General features: G+C 39.0%; 1 protein-coding gene and 1 long non-coding RNA gene across 45 annotated transcripts in view; one reads left to right on the top strand and one right to left on the bottom strand.

Moving 5' to 3' along the window:
• The window catches only part of camta1a (calmodulin binding transcription activator 1a), a 639,110-nt gene that overhangs the window by 612,953 nt on the left and 9,193 nt on the right, over positions 1-16,964 (top strand). For 20 of the 44 annotated variants that reach the window (XM_073939169.1, XM_073939145.1, XM_073939170.1 and 17 more), the window contains 10 exons: positions 1,613-1,767; positions 4,177-4,367; positions 4,458-4,536; positions 4,619-4,970; positions 7,805-8,280; positions 10,456-10,634; positions 12,150-12,393; positions 12,837-12,908; positions 15,454-15,653; positions 15,847-15,921. In XM_073939169.1, the coding sequence (XP_073795270.1) occupies positions 1,613-1,767; positions 4,177-4,367; positions 4,458-4,536; positions 4,619-4,970; positions 7,805-8,280; positions 10,456-10,634; positions 12,150-12,393; positions 12,837-12,908; positions 15,454-15,653; positions 15,847-15,921 (2,023 nt within the window). Of the gene's footprint in view, positions 1-1,612; positions 1,768-4,176; positions 4,368-4,457; positions 4,537-4,618; positions 4,971-7,804; positions 8,281-10,455; positions 10,635-12,149; positions 12,394-12,836; positions 12,909-13,086; positions 13,108-15,453; positions 15,654-15,846; positions 15,922-16,964 lie in introns of all 44 variants that reach the window. The other 24 variants (XM_073939163.1, XM_073939148.1, XM_021470004.3 and 21 more) reach the window with 4 other exon arrangements.
• Positions 6,438-16,964, bottom strand: part of LOC141380514 (uncharacterized) — a 21,585-nt gene continuing 11,058 nt past the window's right edge. The window contains exons 2-3 of the long non-coding RNA XR_012398591.1: positions 15,862-15,950; positions 6,438-8,274 (exon numbers count right to left, since the gene is read on the bottom strand). This is a non-coding gene — a long non-coding RNA (uncharacterized lncRNA). The remainder of the gene's footprint in view (positions 8,275-15,861; positions 15,951-16,964) is intronic.

The following is a 16,964-nucleotide window of genomic DNA, read 5'->3' as shown; positions in this document are numbered from 1 at the left end:
TCAACTTCCTTCAACACGCCTGCCTTGAAGTTTTTAGTACACCTAGAAAGAGCTTGATTAGTTGGTTCAGGTATGTTTAATTGAGGTTGGAACAAAAATATGCAGGACACCGGCCCTCCAGGACTGAGTTTGGACACCCCTGATCTATATTCACCAAATTGGCTCTATCACTGTCTCTCCACTCCACCTATAGCTGATGTGTGGTGAGCTCAATGGCGCTGTTGTCCTGTGGCTGCAGTCGTCATTTAGGTGGGTGCTGCACACCGGTGGTGGTGTCATGAGAGCCCTCTCATGATTGTGAAACTCTTTGGGTGTATGGCCAAACACCCCCTTTTTTCCCCCGGAAAGTATTGTAAGGCCCCTCTCCACATTTATTGATATTATCGCTCATGTAAGTTTGCAGTAGGTATGGCAAAAAATTTGTTTTCAAACAAATCATATGTTTATGCACAAGTAATAGCCTCATGTAAAATATAAAAGCAAAACATCAGTTGGCCGTTTGTATTGGGTACACCTTTCCGTGCGGTGTAGCGGAGAGGAGTCGTATGCAAATGTCTTATTAATTTGGACGGCCTCATGCATACATGAAAAAGAACTTGGCACAGAAAATGCATTGGCGGGGTCAGGGACTCTTTGCTTTGAGAAAATGGAATAAAACTATAGTTTACGACTATCTTGGTATTTTCTGCATTCCCTGTTTCCACTATTGCTAGCGCTACAACCCGAAATGTTTGCAGCTTCATCACCTGGGTCCAGTATAGCTGCTGAAGGCGAATCAGTGAGACTGTCTTTTTTGTGAAGGATGAATTACAAATTGGTAAATTTTTTGGTCAGCCAGGGGATAAAATGAACTGAGGCAATATGATCACTTTACTAATTGTCAACTGCTAAAATCTGTTTAAAATATGACATGACCCCCCCACAGAGCTCACTGAGGCCCCCTTGTGGGCCGGTACCCACCTGTTGGGAACTGCTGCCATACACAATAAATACGCTATATAAATACATGTTACATTACATTACATATGTAAATTAAATGCTTTCTGATATTTTTTGCAAAAAGGGAGGGGCTAGTTTTTATGCCCCGCCCTGTTTTAATGTTTCAATTTAAATACTTAAAAATGTTGCACTTTATAAGGCATTTCAGTAGACCTTTAAAAACACCTCAGCAAATGTAAAGCCAATAGGCATCCTTCCATCTCAGTGTTAAGATTTGCATTAGCTGAAAATGCAAACGCCTGGTTAACAAGTTCAAACACTAAATAAATCATGTATACCCATTGCTGTGTTTTTTTGAAACTGAATGCGTTGATGTGTCTCATTACTGATTCCATTAATTTATAATAATGACTGCAATTACGGAAATGGTGATTGATAACATCAGACCCTGAGTCTTGATTGGATACCATAAGGGTAATGACTGTGTTTAATTAAACATTCAATATAGAATCTTGCTTGGGGATGTGAGCTAAACCAGTGAAGAATTTATTTCAGACTTCACCGAGATGCAATTCACAGCAACCGTTTTCTTTGCAAAGTGTGAAACCAGTAGCTAATTTACGATTTTAGTGTTAAACGAAACTAAAACTAATCTGAAATTGTTCCTCTGCAGATAACCAGTTCAGAATGTCCATCCTGGAGCGTCTGGAGCAGATGGAGCGCAGGATGGCTGAGATGGCCGGTCAGCAGCAGCAGGGCAGTGGAGGAACAGCTGGAACTGGAGGAGGTGGAGGAGGAGGAAACGGAGGTGCTAATAGCCAGTCTCAGGTACAGCAGCACATTGGTTTTGTGTTTAAGATCAGACTGTCGTTTTTTAATCACAGCAACAAGTGTGTTCAGTTATATTGCATGGTCAGCTTCAAATGCAAAATGCAAAACTCATGTTTATAAGATGCTGTAGGGGTCCATCCCATTTTTATTATTTTGCTAGAACTCATTGTTAAAACAACTTAATATTTTAGAAAAGGTTGTTAAAGTTTGCATAACCAAGGATTGATCTTATCCACCTGTGACCCACCCATAAGTAAATATGCAGCCTATATTTTCATTACCTGACCAGCGCATTAAAGGCAGCACTCACTGATATAACTGAGAAATTATGTGCTCCTATTGCACTGTGTTACCCATGTGATGAAACTCGTCGTGAAGAACGAGAAAAAAATGAAACATGCTAAACTTTCTGTAATGGTGTCATGAGGAATCGCAGGCTTGGTATCAGTTATCGTGAACTATGCCACATTACAAGAGAAGAAACAATTAAATCTTGTGTCACAACACCAATCTGTCTTTTACAAATCCTCAAAACACCCTATTGTCAAGGAAATCGTGATGAAATCATGCCATATTGGTGTGCTCTGACCGGGGCTTAACCGACAATAAAAATGGTGTGATCTGACGGGGGCTTTAGTCTTAAAGTGAACAATTAATTTGTGCAACCCAATCTGCTAAAATCTATATGCTTCTGTTCTGGATTAGCAGTCATTTTCCAATGACTGATAGATGAGTGAGCGCAAAAATAAAATTCATCACACTGTAATAAAAGTCAGCAACATCTCCTGTTCATGCAAATTTTAATGAAAGTCCTGTATGCTCAAAGAGACTGCATTTATTTGATCAAAAATGTAGTAAACTGAATAAATATTTTTATTTATTTATTGCTGTTTGTTTTTTTTTCTTTTTTACCATTTATGTGTGTTGTGATGAGAGATGCGTGGATCAGCTGAAATAACACCCGAATCTGTGACTTTATACTAATCATCCACCCGCTACACGCCTGCACATATACTTTTTATCAAATATATATATATATCTCCGCATCCGACCTGCACCTGATCGTCACTTGACTAATTTTAATTCATTGTTTAAGGTATGATGATAGATCACCGTGTATATTAACAGCAGATTCAGTGGGATAGTCTGCGCATATCTGTAAAATAATAGCCTACGTAATCGTAAACGTTTTAGATGAATATTTATTTATAAACACAAAAGTTTGTCTTTAGACATTTTCCTTATTTTCAAATACAGAAAATAAAAATAAGACATTTTAGCTTTTACAAATACAGGAGCAAGATAACAAAAAGGGTGCCACTTTACCCTAAACGGCAGCTATGTTGTGTTAACTTCGCCTTTTTCTTTTTTTTTTTATTATTATTATAACATTTTAACAGTACAAAAAAAAAATATATATATATATATATATATATATATATATATATATATATATATATATATATATATATATATATATATATACATGCCAGGGGGTAAGCATAAATTAAATACAAATATACATATGTAATAATCAAATAAATACATTGTAGAGTTCACAAAGTTTTAAAGTGCGTAGGGCTTTCTTATTTAGAGAGTCTCTGATACTACTAATATATAAGCATAATTCTGTCATCATCACTTTGCCTTTTTCTTTGCACTGTGCAAAAACAGAAGAGCATCTACTGTGCTTAAATTCAGGCGATTCCGCCTCACCTTTAAAAATTCGGCAAGCTGCGCTGAATGAGCATTCGCTTTCACCGCTTATTGTAGGAATGAACAAGATTCTTCTCGCAAGGCGCTGCAGTCGTGGATATAAGAAATCTTGTTTCTCCCAGAACGATAGCAGATTTTCTCCTGATGACTCCTCTAACGGAAAGTTTGAACAGTACTCTTGCACTTCATCTATTATTTTGGGCGTCTCATCTTTCCATTCTGCAAAGTCCACTATCTGCTTTTTCGCTGGTCCACTGCCATGTCCTGCTACATCCACCCGCAACCCACCCGCAATTAATCAGTGTTTTTTTTTATTACCCGACCCGCAAAGTATCCGCAGCACTAGCTGATATAACTGCCATCCGCGCATCACTAGTGTGTTGCTGTCAAAATATGTAAAGCAATATATAGGCAGTCAATTCTCATCACCTTTTTTTAAAATAAACATAAACATAATTCAATTGTAAAATAAGACAGGTCAGTGGCTTAGATTATCATGAAAGTGTTCATTTGTTTGTTCACTTGGACTGTGGAGAAACGTAACATTTGTAAGTACTTATTTTTTGACTTTGTTTTGTGAGCGCGTAAAACCAATTCATTGAATCAATTTGTGTAAAAACTGCACACTATATTTTAGGAAAGAAAGGAAAGAGCATTTGAAAACATTAAACCATCTATTTGCTTCTGCAGTGTATTTCGGGACAGGCAGGAAGCTCTTTTGAGAGTCGTGTGGTGGTCGTTTGTGAGAAGATGATGAACCGGGCCTGCTGGGCCAAATCCAAACACCTGATTCACTCCAAGACCTTCCGGGGCATGACCTTGCTACACCTTGCCGCAGGCCAAGGCTATGCCACCCTCATTCAGACTCTCATCAAATGGCGGTGAGTTCAGAATATCTGTATCTAAGTGTAAATACAGTATTACCTCTATTATTGCTAATTATGAGAAATGGTATGTGTTGTCTCATCTAGCACGAAGCATGCAGACAGCATTGATCTGGAACTGGAGGTGGACCCTCTCAACGTGGATCACTTCTCTTGCACTCCATTGGTATTTTTCTCCAGCAGATTGTGTTTAAAGCGTACCTTCTGTACTTCTCTCACACCCCTTTTTCACGTTCTCTTTATTGCAGATGTGGGCTTGTGCATTGGGTCACCTGGAGGCAGCAGTGGTCTTATACAAGTGGGACCGGAGAGCACTGGCCATCCCAGATTCTCTTGGACGTCTGCCCCTCTCTATCGCTCGCTCCCGTGGCCACACCAAGCTGGCGGAGTGTTTGGAACAGCTCCAGAGGGAGGAACAGCAGCAGCAGACCCCGTCCTCTTTACCCCCCGCCTCCAGCATGTCTTTCTCTCCCAACCCTGACATCCCCACCTCCAACAGCTGGATGGTCAGCTGGGCCAGCGACAGTATGGTGGCGCCCAGCGGGCAGAACACTGGCACTGCCACCACTACTACAAACTCTTGCAGCAACCAGAACCCCGGTGAGAGCCCTAAATTGGTTACACATGCTATAGTTCATACACTGTCAAATCCTGGTTGCCTTCGTTTTTTTAAGCTGAATCAAATTAACTGTATGAGTCCATTGAACTTATATTATGTTAAACTGACCTAAAACAGCTTGCTTAACTTATAAAATTAAGTTAGAACAAGATTAACTTAGTTTAATAAGTAACAATGAATTAAAAACATATGCTGTCATGATGTTTATATATATTTTTTTGTGAACTATTAACAAAAATATCACAAAGGTGGCATTTATATACCATATAAACAGTAATGTTGTGAAATATTGTTGCATTTTTAAATGTGTTCTCTGCATTTTTTAAAAGATTTGCACAAAATTTTGTGATATTTGTGAAGCTTTAAAACACTTTTAAACAATACATAAAGTTGAGACAACGATATTTGTGTAAAGTGTACCTGCTGACCTAAATATTTTAGTTGAATCAATTAACCTTTTCCAGTCATGTCAACTTACATCAATCAAACTGACTAAAACGATTAAGTTAAACTTTGTATAACTTAAACGAATTAGTTACAATCTGATTTACTTATTCAAATGAGTTTTAACTAAATAAATAAAATAAATAATGAAAATATTTGTTGTCTTGACTATTTGTCATTAAATATTTTTACAGTGTGTAAAGGCCAGTGGTGGAAAGAGTACTGAAAAATCCTACTTAAGTTAAAGTACTTGTACTTGCCTAAAAATTTTGTGCAAGTAGAGTAATAGAATCTGTTGTAAATATCACTCAAAGTATGAATAAAAAGTAGACCTTTCAAAAGTACTCATGCTGTAAAAAGCTGATGCGTTTACATGTAATTTGTGGATGTGTGTAAACGTAACATTCGGTAGTGCATTTAGTTATTGTCCAGCAGGCACAGAACTTCATAAGATTTTATGATTAGGTTAGATTTAGGTCAAGGCATCAGGTGACCAAATTTCAATGTCTAGCCAGCGTCTAAGGACAGTGTTATTTTGATGTCCAATAATGACGTTAAATGACGTTGATTTTAGTTTGTGTTGGAAAGTGACCAAAATCCAACGTTGAGACAACATCTTAAACCAATTTCATATTGACGTCAAACACTGATATTTATTCGTCAGGAATGGCAACCAAAATCCAACCTCTGATAGAGATCATATTGGTAACATCTACTCAACATCAAACTGTTAAATCATTAGACGTTGATATTTGGTTGATTTTAGGTTGGACGTTAGACATTGACGTCGGCCTAACGTTAAGTTCTGATGTCACCCAATTTTCATATCCAAACAAAATCAACATTCTCACAACATTGGTGTACAACGTTAATCTGATATTGTGTTGACATCCTGTGGCTGCTGGGTGTTTAAGGCAATTTCGCTCATCATACAGTAAATATCCGTCATTTTTTCATCAGTGACATGCATCTAAACAGTCTCTAAGTCAAAGTGTGTAAAGATTGTGGACAGCTTATTGGACATTTTTAATGGTTCCAAACAGTTTGCTGCAATTATAAAACGTCCATGTTTTGAGGTAGTTTATTATGATGCGATTTACCTTCTATGTGCGATTTGATTGGACGGGAATTACAGGACTGATTTTTACAATTTCCATAGACAAGAAAAAAATAAAGTAGTGACTGCAGGTTGAAGGAAAATAGTAGAGTAAAAGTAACAATACTGCACTAAAATGTACTCAAGAGAAGGTAAAAGTACACATTTATAAATCTACTTGATAAGTTACAATTTCTGAGAAAACTACTCAATTACAGCAGTTTGAGTTTTTGTAATGTGTTACTTTACACTACTGATAAAGACAATTTTGAAGAAAGTATAAAGACAATTTTGCAATAAATTCACTTATGATAAATTAATGTTTTCATGTGGTGTGTTTACAATTTACAAATTTAACTTGCAAAATTTGAAGTGTTAACAGCATATATAAATACACCCCTCAAAAATCTCTCATTTAAATTATTTTCTATAGGATGCTTTAAAATATTATATTTGTGCATATACATTAGATTAGTAAGTACTGAAGCCAAATCTGGAGCTTATCTAATAAAATAACTTACAATATTGGTTTAAAAATGTGTAGCCCAAATGTATATGTTATAGAAAAATATTAAATAACATTTTTACAAATAGCAAAAATCAAGAGAAACAAAAAATATATACAATTTTGTAGAAATGTTGTAGCTTGTATTTTTGGCAATATTTTGCATGAATTTAAATGTGTTATTTTTCCATTTCTAAAGATTTTATGTGATTAGAATATTAATTTAATAAATATATCTGTTTAATAAATCTGTTTTGATCAAATGCACTATTATATATTATCTATATTCACTGAGAAATGGATAAAAATGTTCATTTTTAAAATAGGCTGTACTCATATACGCTGAGGACTGTACATAACACATTTTGTAATTGTTTTATTTACTTACTATCTGAACAAACACAATTGATTCCAACAAATCAGAGTTTAAAAGGCTGCATATGGGAAAAATAAGGGCTGTTTTAGGGGAGTTTAGTTGACTGCTTATTGAAAAATCTGCAACTTTGAGCTCATGACTTGAAAATCAGCACTATTTTGAAAACAGATGAACTAGTGTTGCCTTACTGAAGGGATTACAGCAGATATGCTTACCGAATGTAATACCTCATTGCATTTGCTTCAGTCTTCTGCTGCACAATCCAATTCCAGCTGTCTTATTTTGTTTAAAATTATCACTAATAGCACCTCAGAGACCAAGCAAATGCAATAAAACATCACCTCCATCCTCTCTTCTGAGTGCAGCTCACTCTTTGCTTCTGTTTTGTATCTAGATTTGAGAAGGCCCAGATCAGAGCCCTCCAGCTACTACAGCAACGAATGCCAGAGGGATCTCCCCCTCGCCAAGAAACACAAGCCCAACCCTGAGCTGGTTCAAGCACAGCTGGATAAGCCCATGTCAGTTCCCTTGAACATGGAGCAACAGACACATAAACTGTCAACCAGCCCTAAGACCACCCCATCCAGCCCGGATAAGAGTGTCTCTGAGGAGGGTTTGGGCACAGGGAGCATCCCACAAATTAAGATGTCCTCTTTCCGTGGTGGACATAAATGGAGCACCAGAGAGGGGCTCAGGAAGAGCAGCATTAGCAACATGGGGAAGGAGAAGTTGGCCAACCGGTTGAGACAGCGTGGCGAGTCCCTCAGCATGCTGGGAATTGTGGAGAGGGAGATGGTAAACACTGAGATGCTTTCTTACAAGGAGGATCAAGAGAACCAGGACTGCCTCTCGCACATGGAAGACCTGCAGGTGAGAGAACTAGCTAGAATTAGCATAACTTCTAGCTAAAGCTAAAGAGAAAAGAGGTTGGTTTTGTTATTAATGACAATATGCTGAGTAAATTACATCACTGGGAAAATAAATGATAGTTTTTGGGAATAAATAGTCAGGTTTGAGTCGCTTGTTCATCAGGTGAAAGACAGAAGCCAATCATATGCAGTCAGAGCCGGAAAAAGATTTGATTCGTTCATTTTTGAGTCCTCTGGTTTGAGTCATTCTTTCATCATGTGAAAGACAGAAGCCAATCATATGCATTTAAAGCAGTAAAAAGATTTGATCCATTCATTTCTCGAATCCTCTGGTTTGAATCGTTCTTTCATCATATGATAGACAGAAGCCAGTCATATGCAGTCAGAGCCGGAAAAAGATTTGATTTGTTCATTCTTAAGTCCTCTGGTTTAAGTCATTCTTTTATCACGTGATATACAAATGCCTATCATATGTAGTCAGAGCCAGAAAAAGATTTGATACATTAATTCTCGAGTCCTTGGTTTGGCCAATCAAATGCATTTAGAGCCGGAAAATGTGATGAACGAACGACTCAAAAAACAGATGATTCGAAAGGTGAACTAATCATGACTCCTTTCAGCTCAGACTGTGTGCTTTGGCATTATAGTTATGACTTGTTTGCAGTGTGACCAACATTCGGGCTAGTTGTACATGAGTTTGGAAGCAACTCATAACATCTTAATCATATTTTGGCAAATTGAACGAAATGACTCGAAAAAAGATTAGTTCATCTCAATAAACGAGACTCAAAGGTCCTAGTCAGTATGATACAAACTTCCCATCACTATTTGTAACAAGTAAAGGGTGAGTAAATGATAACAAATGTTTGGGTGAATCTCTTTAATCATTTGTTTTTTAGTTTACACCATTAAAAATGCTGTTTTATTAGAGACGTCACAAACAGTTGTATAACAGGTACAATACAAGAACACTTCTTGTTGATTTCTGCATCCTCTACAAACAGTGACTGTTTAGTTACTGGGCTTTCTCTTATGTTGGAGCAGGGGTGTCAAATTCAATTCCTGGAGGGCCGCAGCCTTGCAGATGTTAATTCCACCCCTGCTTCAACACTGCTATCTGTAGGACTGTGTCCACAATCACATCCTTCCATGCTATATAGTACACTAAAAACAGTATGCGAGCCAAGTACTATATTTGATTTCATAGAGTTTGAAAAATATTATGCGAGAAGTACCCGGATGGACCTACTACCTCCGGCAAAATTTTGAAGTGGGTAGTTCAGATGATCATGTCAGGGTTGTAGTATGTCAGAGTTCCATTCATGCAACTCACATTCATACTGTCTAGAACACACTTTTCTAACAGTCAAGTAGTACATTCAAATTCAAATGCAGTACCTAAGTAGTAAGTGATTTCAAATGCAGCCTAGGTATCAAACAAGACTCAATTAGTTTGATCAGGTGTTTGTTTAGGGTTGGAACTAAACTGTCCAAAGCTGTGGCCCTCCAGGAACTGAGTTTGACTCCAGTGTGTTAGAGCTTTTTAGCAGAGCTTGTGTTCTTACATGATTCCTCACTACTGTCATTTTTGTTGTACGTGATAAGAGTTCACATTTACGCATTGACTTATTGCCATGTCTAGTGGCATGGGTGTCATCGGAATATTTGATTACAGTATACAACTCCAGAGGTATTTCAAACTTCTCTTTTTTACCCCAAATGAAAAATGAACATTGCTGCAAGTATACCAGGGTCTTAACTGTCAACCACCATCATTCACACCTGTACTGATGCATTTTTTCAGCAAATTGACCCGGCAAGCAAGCATGGCTACAGGTACAGAGAGTCAGAGGGAGATATAGGGCACCATCTGTCCTGCTGACATGTGAAATCAGCACTAGAGAGCCACAGTCCTGGCCTCATTCTCTGCCCAGACCTTCGCCACCACATAATACACTTCTGCCATTGATTTGCTCCCGTCGCCAGGAGTTAGTCTAGCCCTATTCATCTCTGTCACTATATGGGAATAGAGGAGCTGTAGCATAGTGTTCCTCCAAAGTAAACACAACACCGCTCAATTGATCTGCCGGGCTAGCAAGTGTATGTGCATTTGACAGTCTAGAGAGTCTTTTGTTGTACATCTTTGAATGCATGTGTTTTACCTTACATCTTGCAGGCCAATATGATGAGCCTGGCAGAGCACATTATTGAGGCGACTCCAGAGCGGATCAAGCGGGAACATTTTCCAGCTGTAGAGTCTGTTCCTCTGGACAACAGTGGCCTCACCAACACCATGAGCTGGCTGGCCAGTTACCTGGGAGACGTGGAACACCTACCCAGCATCATTCACTTGAGGTTAGTGGACATCTCTTATAACCCATAGTGTGACCAGGGTGAGAAATTAACTTATTTGACTACCAGCCATAGAGGTGCCAAATGTTCATTTCCCACCCACACTCTGATTTATGTGCTGACAAATAATTTAAAGGGGTCATGAACTGAAAAAATGTGAATTCCCTTAACCTTCTGATATTTAATAGCTCATAGATTTTAAGTTTTAGACCTCAAAACTTTCTTAATAGTTTAAAAACAGCTTATATTAAAGTCAATCGGCCAAGAACCTTTTTACTATTTCTTTGTCCATTGTTGCAGAATGTTTACTCTGTATATACTTTTTATTTAGGTGTTTTTAAGATAAAGCACAGCAGTGTCAGTCTGAATGAATGATGTAGAACAGTGGTCCCCAACCTTTTTATCACCACAGACCGGTCAACACTTGAAAATTTTACCGTGGACTAGGGGGGTACTTAGGTTTGCCAGGCGACCATCAACCATCAGAGGATTACAAGCTGATAAAACTATGCTGCCACTCTGATTATCTGATACAATTTATTTATGGAGAAAAAGTGCTGCAGTGATCCGGTCTCTAATAATAAGTCTACCAAAATGTGTTATTCCATACAATGTATGAAGCTGATTGGTCAGTTCTTGTCACATGACTTGTGGTCCGCTCATGTCAATTATTCAACTGGGTGCCTCTGGACGGCGCAAACTCTAGAAAAGACGCACGCAATATACAAACGGCCCCTAAACGGCCGCCGTCATTTGCAGTCTCCAGCATTTGATCTTGCACAGACATGATGGATTTGTTGACAAATGCATTGCGGGTCCTTTCCTTGGCAGTTTGCAGGTCCTTCACTGGGCCTTTTCTTCCTACCAAAGAAACTGTACAGAAACTTCTGTTTCATACTCATTTTGCTGCTTGTGGGTTAAATTTGGGTGTTGAAGTGACCAAGATGCAACCGAGAGAATACTGTCATTTTCAAAATAAAATATTTTTCAAAACAAAAGATTGTTCAGACTCAAAATTAAAAAAAGAAAATAATTAATGATTTCTTGTGCAGCGCGGTACCAATTGATCCATGGACTGGTACCGGTCTGCGGCCCGGTGGTTGAGGACCACTGATGTAGAATGATGTGAACAGTAGTGCTTCAGAACTTGTCTATAGGGACCTACTCTAAAAGGTAAAAAAAATACTCTACTCTAAAAGATACACTTTTATACTTTGAGTGAGATACTAATGGTCTATTCCGATTTGGTGATATATGTTAAGCTAAGCTGACAGTGCTCAATTAGCTAAATAGATGCAAAAACGGTAAAACTCAATTCTTTAACTCTAGGAGACTTTTACAAAATATTTAAATGTGCCCATCATGCCAGTAAGCATTTACTTCAAAGTCTACATTCTGCTAAGCCTATTCAAAAAGTTGGACTTCAAACCTTGAGGCAGTTCATGACCCTTTTAAGAGGAAAACAAAACATGCCTTAATTAACTTCATATATGCATATGTGTGTGTTTTGTTAAACAGCCCCATTTACAGTGAACCCCTGACCCCTCCCTCCAACCCTAGCCTGAGCCCGGGTAACTCGCCCATGCGTGAAGGCCCGTTTGAGAAGCCGACTTTGCCTGCTCCGGCCGAGTGGAGTGAGTTTCTTAGAGCCTCCAACAGCAAAGTGGAGCGAGAGCTTGCCCAGCTCACACTGTCCGACCCCGAGCAGAGGGAGCTCTACGAAGCCGCACGGCTGGTGCAGACTGCTTTCCGCAAGTACAAGGTACAGGTCAAGGGATCGGGTGCCATGCACTACTGTTGATGTGTGAATAGAGACAGGATGTAAACGGCTATTCACGGGTATCGGTAGGAACAAACATGGGTCTCTTTCCTGCTTTGTCTGATTCCATAAACACACAACCACAGAGTAGTCAGTCCCCACAGCTTCAGCATGGGTAAGGTGGCTTAACCAGCGCATGGCCTGGCTTATAAGTAGCGATTGCTGCCTCCTGTGGCTGCCTGTAATGAGTTTCCACGAAGATTCGCCAGCTGGCCAAACTGGCGGCTTGTGCTCTGAGGCATCTGCTCTCTCAGCACCAGCTGTAGCTAAGAGAGAAGGGTGTCTTTTCTCCATGTCTTTTGTTCTCCTGTAAGTGAACAGCCTAATGGGCGTTTCCCGAGTGTTGCCCTCTCTTCAGACTAACCCTCTTTCCTCTCTCCCTGCAGGGACGGCCACTGCGCGAGCAACAGGAAGTAGCCACCGCTGTCATTCAGCGCTGTTACAGGAAGTACAAGCAGGTAATCCTTTAAGATGCTCCGACTTGACTTTTCCAACCTTTGCTGGATACCGGGTTAATATGTTAAGCATCAGCCAGACTTGAGGCCTGCTGTGGTGGCAATTGTTTTTTAAGATTTGTCAGAGCTGCAATGTCACTGTTTCGCATTCGTGAAAAGTGTATTCTTTTCCCTTTGCAAGCTAACATGGATAGCCTTGAAGGTAAGAGATTTATTGCATTATTTAAAGCATTTTCTTCTTTCTGGATGAATTTTAAAATGTATTTATTACAAATGGCCTTTTATACACAATGAGATTCACACTGAAGAAGCACGGTCAGTTTTGAGGAGGCTAATCCATCACTAACAATCATTCTATTATTCAATCAGCCTAAGGCCAAACCCCTATAAACAGTCAAACATGTCATAACCTCTGTTTACTCTTGACTGCAGCATCCCTCCACCACCCCAACTCCACACTATTACACCCGATTCCTACTTAAATCGGAGGGGGAAGTGCTCTGGAGCCGGGCTAGATACTGTGCTCAGACCCTATCTCTCTCTCTATCCTGATAAGGGAAAATAACACAAATTAGGGTGTCTTTCGGAGCTCAGAGCCAACAAATATGACAGCAGACCAAATACGCACATCCTATTCAGTCAAATATCTGTTAGTGTGAAATTAGTAGCAAGGGACATCGCATAATGATCAGGGGCTTTTAAAATAAGCATGACAACCCTATTGGGCTGCTATGGCTCTACAAAAAATGAGGGAAAATGAGTTATTGAGGTTTTTTGAGTGTTTAGGTTTACTTTAAATATGAGCTGGAACGATATTCATTCAGAAAAGCAATATATATAAATGAATGGAAAGTTTCTCCTTAGGTTTTATGCGTCTAACATTTCATAGTGGGTAGAACTTAATGCAAAGTCAATATTTTCTAGATCATTATTTAGTCATCTGCAATGGCCTCAGTAGAGTAACAATATAAAAGTCGATTATTTAATTTCGGAAACAGCAAGTCATCTTATACGTATATCTGGTTTTATATTTTGGAAAAGGTGTCTCGGGGGAACATAAAGGTATTGAAGGCACAACAGAAGCTCAATACTGTATGCAGTATTTGCCGAAATAAGCCAAAAGCCACAACAGAATTCTTTGTGGAAAATACACTAAAATAAGTGAACTGCAAACACTAAAACCCTGCTCATTCTTGTAACTTTGTCAGTCTTGGCAATTTGGCCAAGTAAATAATAATAAAAAACAAAATAACTTGTGAGAAAGTGTACACCCAAAACCTTTAAATATTTACTCCCCTCCTGTCATCTCAAACACTTATTTATTTATTTATTTAACTGAATTCACCAAACAAGCAAAATATATATTTGAAAGGATGCTGGTAACATACTTTCAGTTCTCATTGACTTATTATATTTGGAATTATATAGATAAAGCTACAGTGCAAGTCAGTGAAATTCTAAATATTTAGGGTTGCCGAAATACACTCCTAGGGCGCTGGTGTCCTGCAGAGTTTAGCTTCAACTTGACTCAACTCCAACCTTGAAGCTTCTAGTATAAATAGTAAGAGCTTAATTAGCTGGTTCATGTACACACACTTTATTAGGTACACCTTACCAGAACCGGGTTGGACCCCTTTTTACCGTCAGAACTGCTTTAATCCTTTGTGGCATAGATTCAATAAGGTACTGAAAACATTCCCCAGGGGTTTTGGTCCATATTGACATGATAGCATCACGCAGCATGCGAATCTCCCATGCCACCACATCCCAAAGGTGCTGTATTGGATTGAAATCTGGTGACTGTGGAGGCCATTTGAGTACCGTGAACTCATTGTCAAGTTCAAGAAACCAGTCTGAGATGATTCACGCTTTATCGCACATCATTACACCACCACTACCAGCCTCAACCGTTGATACAAGGCAGGATGGATCCATGCTTTCATGCTGTTGACACCCAATTCTGACCCTACCATCCAAATGTCGCAGTAGAAATCAAGACTCTTCCAACCAGGCAATGTTTTTCCAAACTTCCATTGTCCAATTTTGGTGAACCTGTGCGAATTATATCCGCCTCAAGGTTTGACATGTTGTGCACTCTAAAATGCTCTTCTGCATACCTTGATTATAACAAATGTTCACCTTTCTTCCCTGTTCTGATGCTCAGTTTGAACTGCAGCAGATTGTCTTGACCATGTCTACATGCCTAAATGCATTGAGTTGCTGACATGTCATTGTCTATTAAGAAATTTGCATTGACGAGCAGTTGGACATGTGTACCTAATAAAGTGGCCGGTGTATGTATATCTAATTTGGGTTGGAGCTAAACTTTTTTTGGACACTGGACCTCCAGGACTGAGTTTGGGCACCCCTGTCTCATTGGAACAACGTAAATTACCGAATATTTATTTTTGGCTCAATTGTCCGCTTATGTTTATAAACCAATCTCAGTATAGGGACTAGCTTAAAAGAAAATGAATGAACCAATCTCAGTCACATAGGGAGCATTTACGTTTCTGTCATTAATTTTCGCCATGTGTTTATTTATCAGTATGCACTTTATAAGAAGATGACGCAGGCCGCCATCCTTATCCAGAGTAAGTTCCGCAGCTACCACGAGCAGAAAAAGTTTCAGCAGAGCCGGCGGGCGGCCGTACTGATCCAGCAGTGCTACCGCAGCTACAAAGAGTTCGGCCGGCTCAGGCCTCACCGCAGATCCGCCACCGCGGCACTGGTCCAGCACAAACTCAGGTAACATCCAAATATCTCTTCCTCAATCCAAACCTTACTGCAACGGCGTTTAGTGCTCCACAGTCAGCCAACAGCTCTCATAAATCTCGCCCAAGAGCCATACTGTTCTGAGCTTTGCCCTTTAGAATATTTTATTCATGTACAAGATGTAATATGCAGAATGAAACGTTTTAAAGTGATGTTTGTGTTTCAGAAGCAGTCTTCTCACCAAGAGGCAGGATCAGGCCGCCCGCAAGATCATGAGGTTTCTCCGCCGCTGCCGCCACAGGTATTCTCCCACTGCCACATCGCCCCCTACTGGACATATCATTTATCAAACACTGCTGATATTAATGCAAATGTGACACTCTTTTCTATTTTTTGGAGGATATATGGATGAAGTTGTAACAGAAAACAGGCTTGCAAAAAGTAGTTCATACACTGCAAAAAATGCTTTTTTCACTTAGATTTTTTTTGTCTTGTTTGTAGTCTGAATATCTAAACATTCTTAAATCAAGAAGCTTTTTCTAGACAAGCAAAACATATTTTCTTTTTTTAAGACATTAAGTTTCAAAATTAAGTTTTTCCTTAAAACAAGCAAAATAATCTGCCAATAGGGTCAGCAAAATGATTGTATGCCGAAAGGAAAAAGACAATTATTATGCGTATTCCATTAGCAGATTATTTAGCTTTTTTTAAAGAGCCTCTATTTTGCATTATAAATGGTAATATTTTGGTTCAGGGGTCTCCAACAACAGTCTGATACACACGCAAGATCAAAAAACACTTTCATTGTCTTAAAATATCCATTTATATTTATCTAATTATCCTAACGACTCCCATACACTTCTTTCAGAGATTCATTTGTTTCCAAACCCCTCCTTAGCGCGAATCTAATCTGTGCTGATTGGTTCGATGACCCAGTCTGTTGTGATTGGTCCCCACAGTTATGAAGTAGAAGAGAGTATGTGAGAGCCCAATGCAGGAATGCAATAAGCAATGCAGTTAAACACCAGCATATTACACTACTTTTAAAGCCAACCCCAAGTAATAACAACGACACACATTCAGTATTAATCCACACAGTGGCAAAAGTTGAACAATTTTGAAAACTGACCGCGCCCCACATGTGAGAAACAGTTCAGGATAGCAAAGACAAACAGCAGAGGATCCCGAGTTCAGTACTATTTCAACATGGTTTTGAACACAATATGTGAACAGCCCCATACAGATTTGACTTGAGAGATACAAAACAAGCACTGATCTATTATAAATATGTGATTACAAGCCATGCAGGGCGATTACAACTTACAACACACAATTTAACACATG

The sequence above is a fragment of the Danio rerio genome, chromosome 23 (genome assembly GCF_049306965.1).
Source record: "Danio rerio strain Tuebingen ecotype United States chromosome 23, GRCz12tu, whole genome shotgun sequence".
Taxonomy (NCBI): domain Eukaryota; kingdom Metazoa; phylum Chordata; class Actinopteri; order Cypriniformes; family Danionidae; genus Danio; species Danio rerio.
This window is presented reverse-complemented; position numbering and strand designations above follow the sequence as displayed.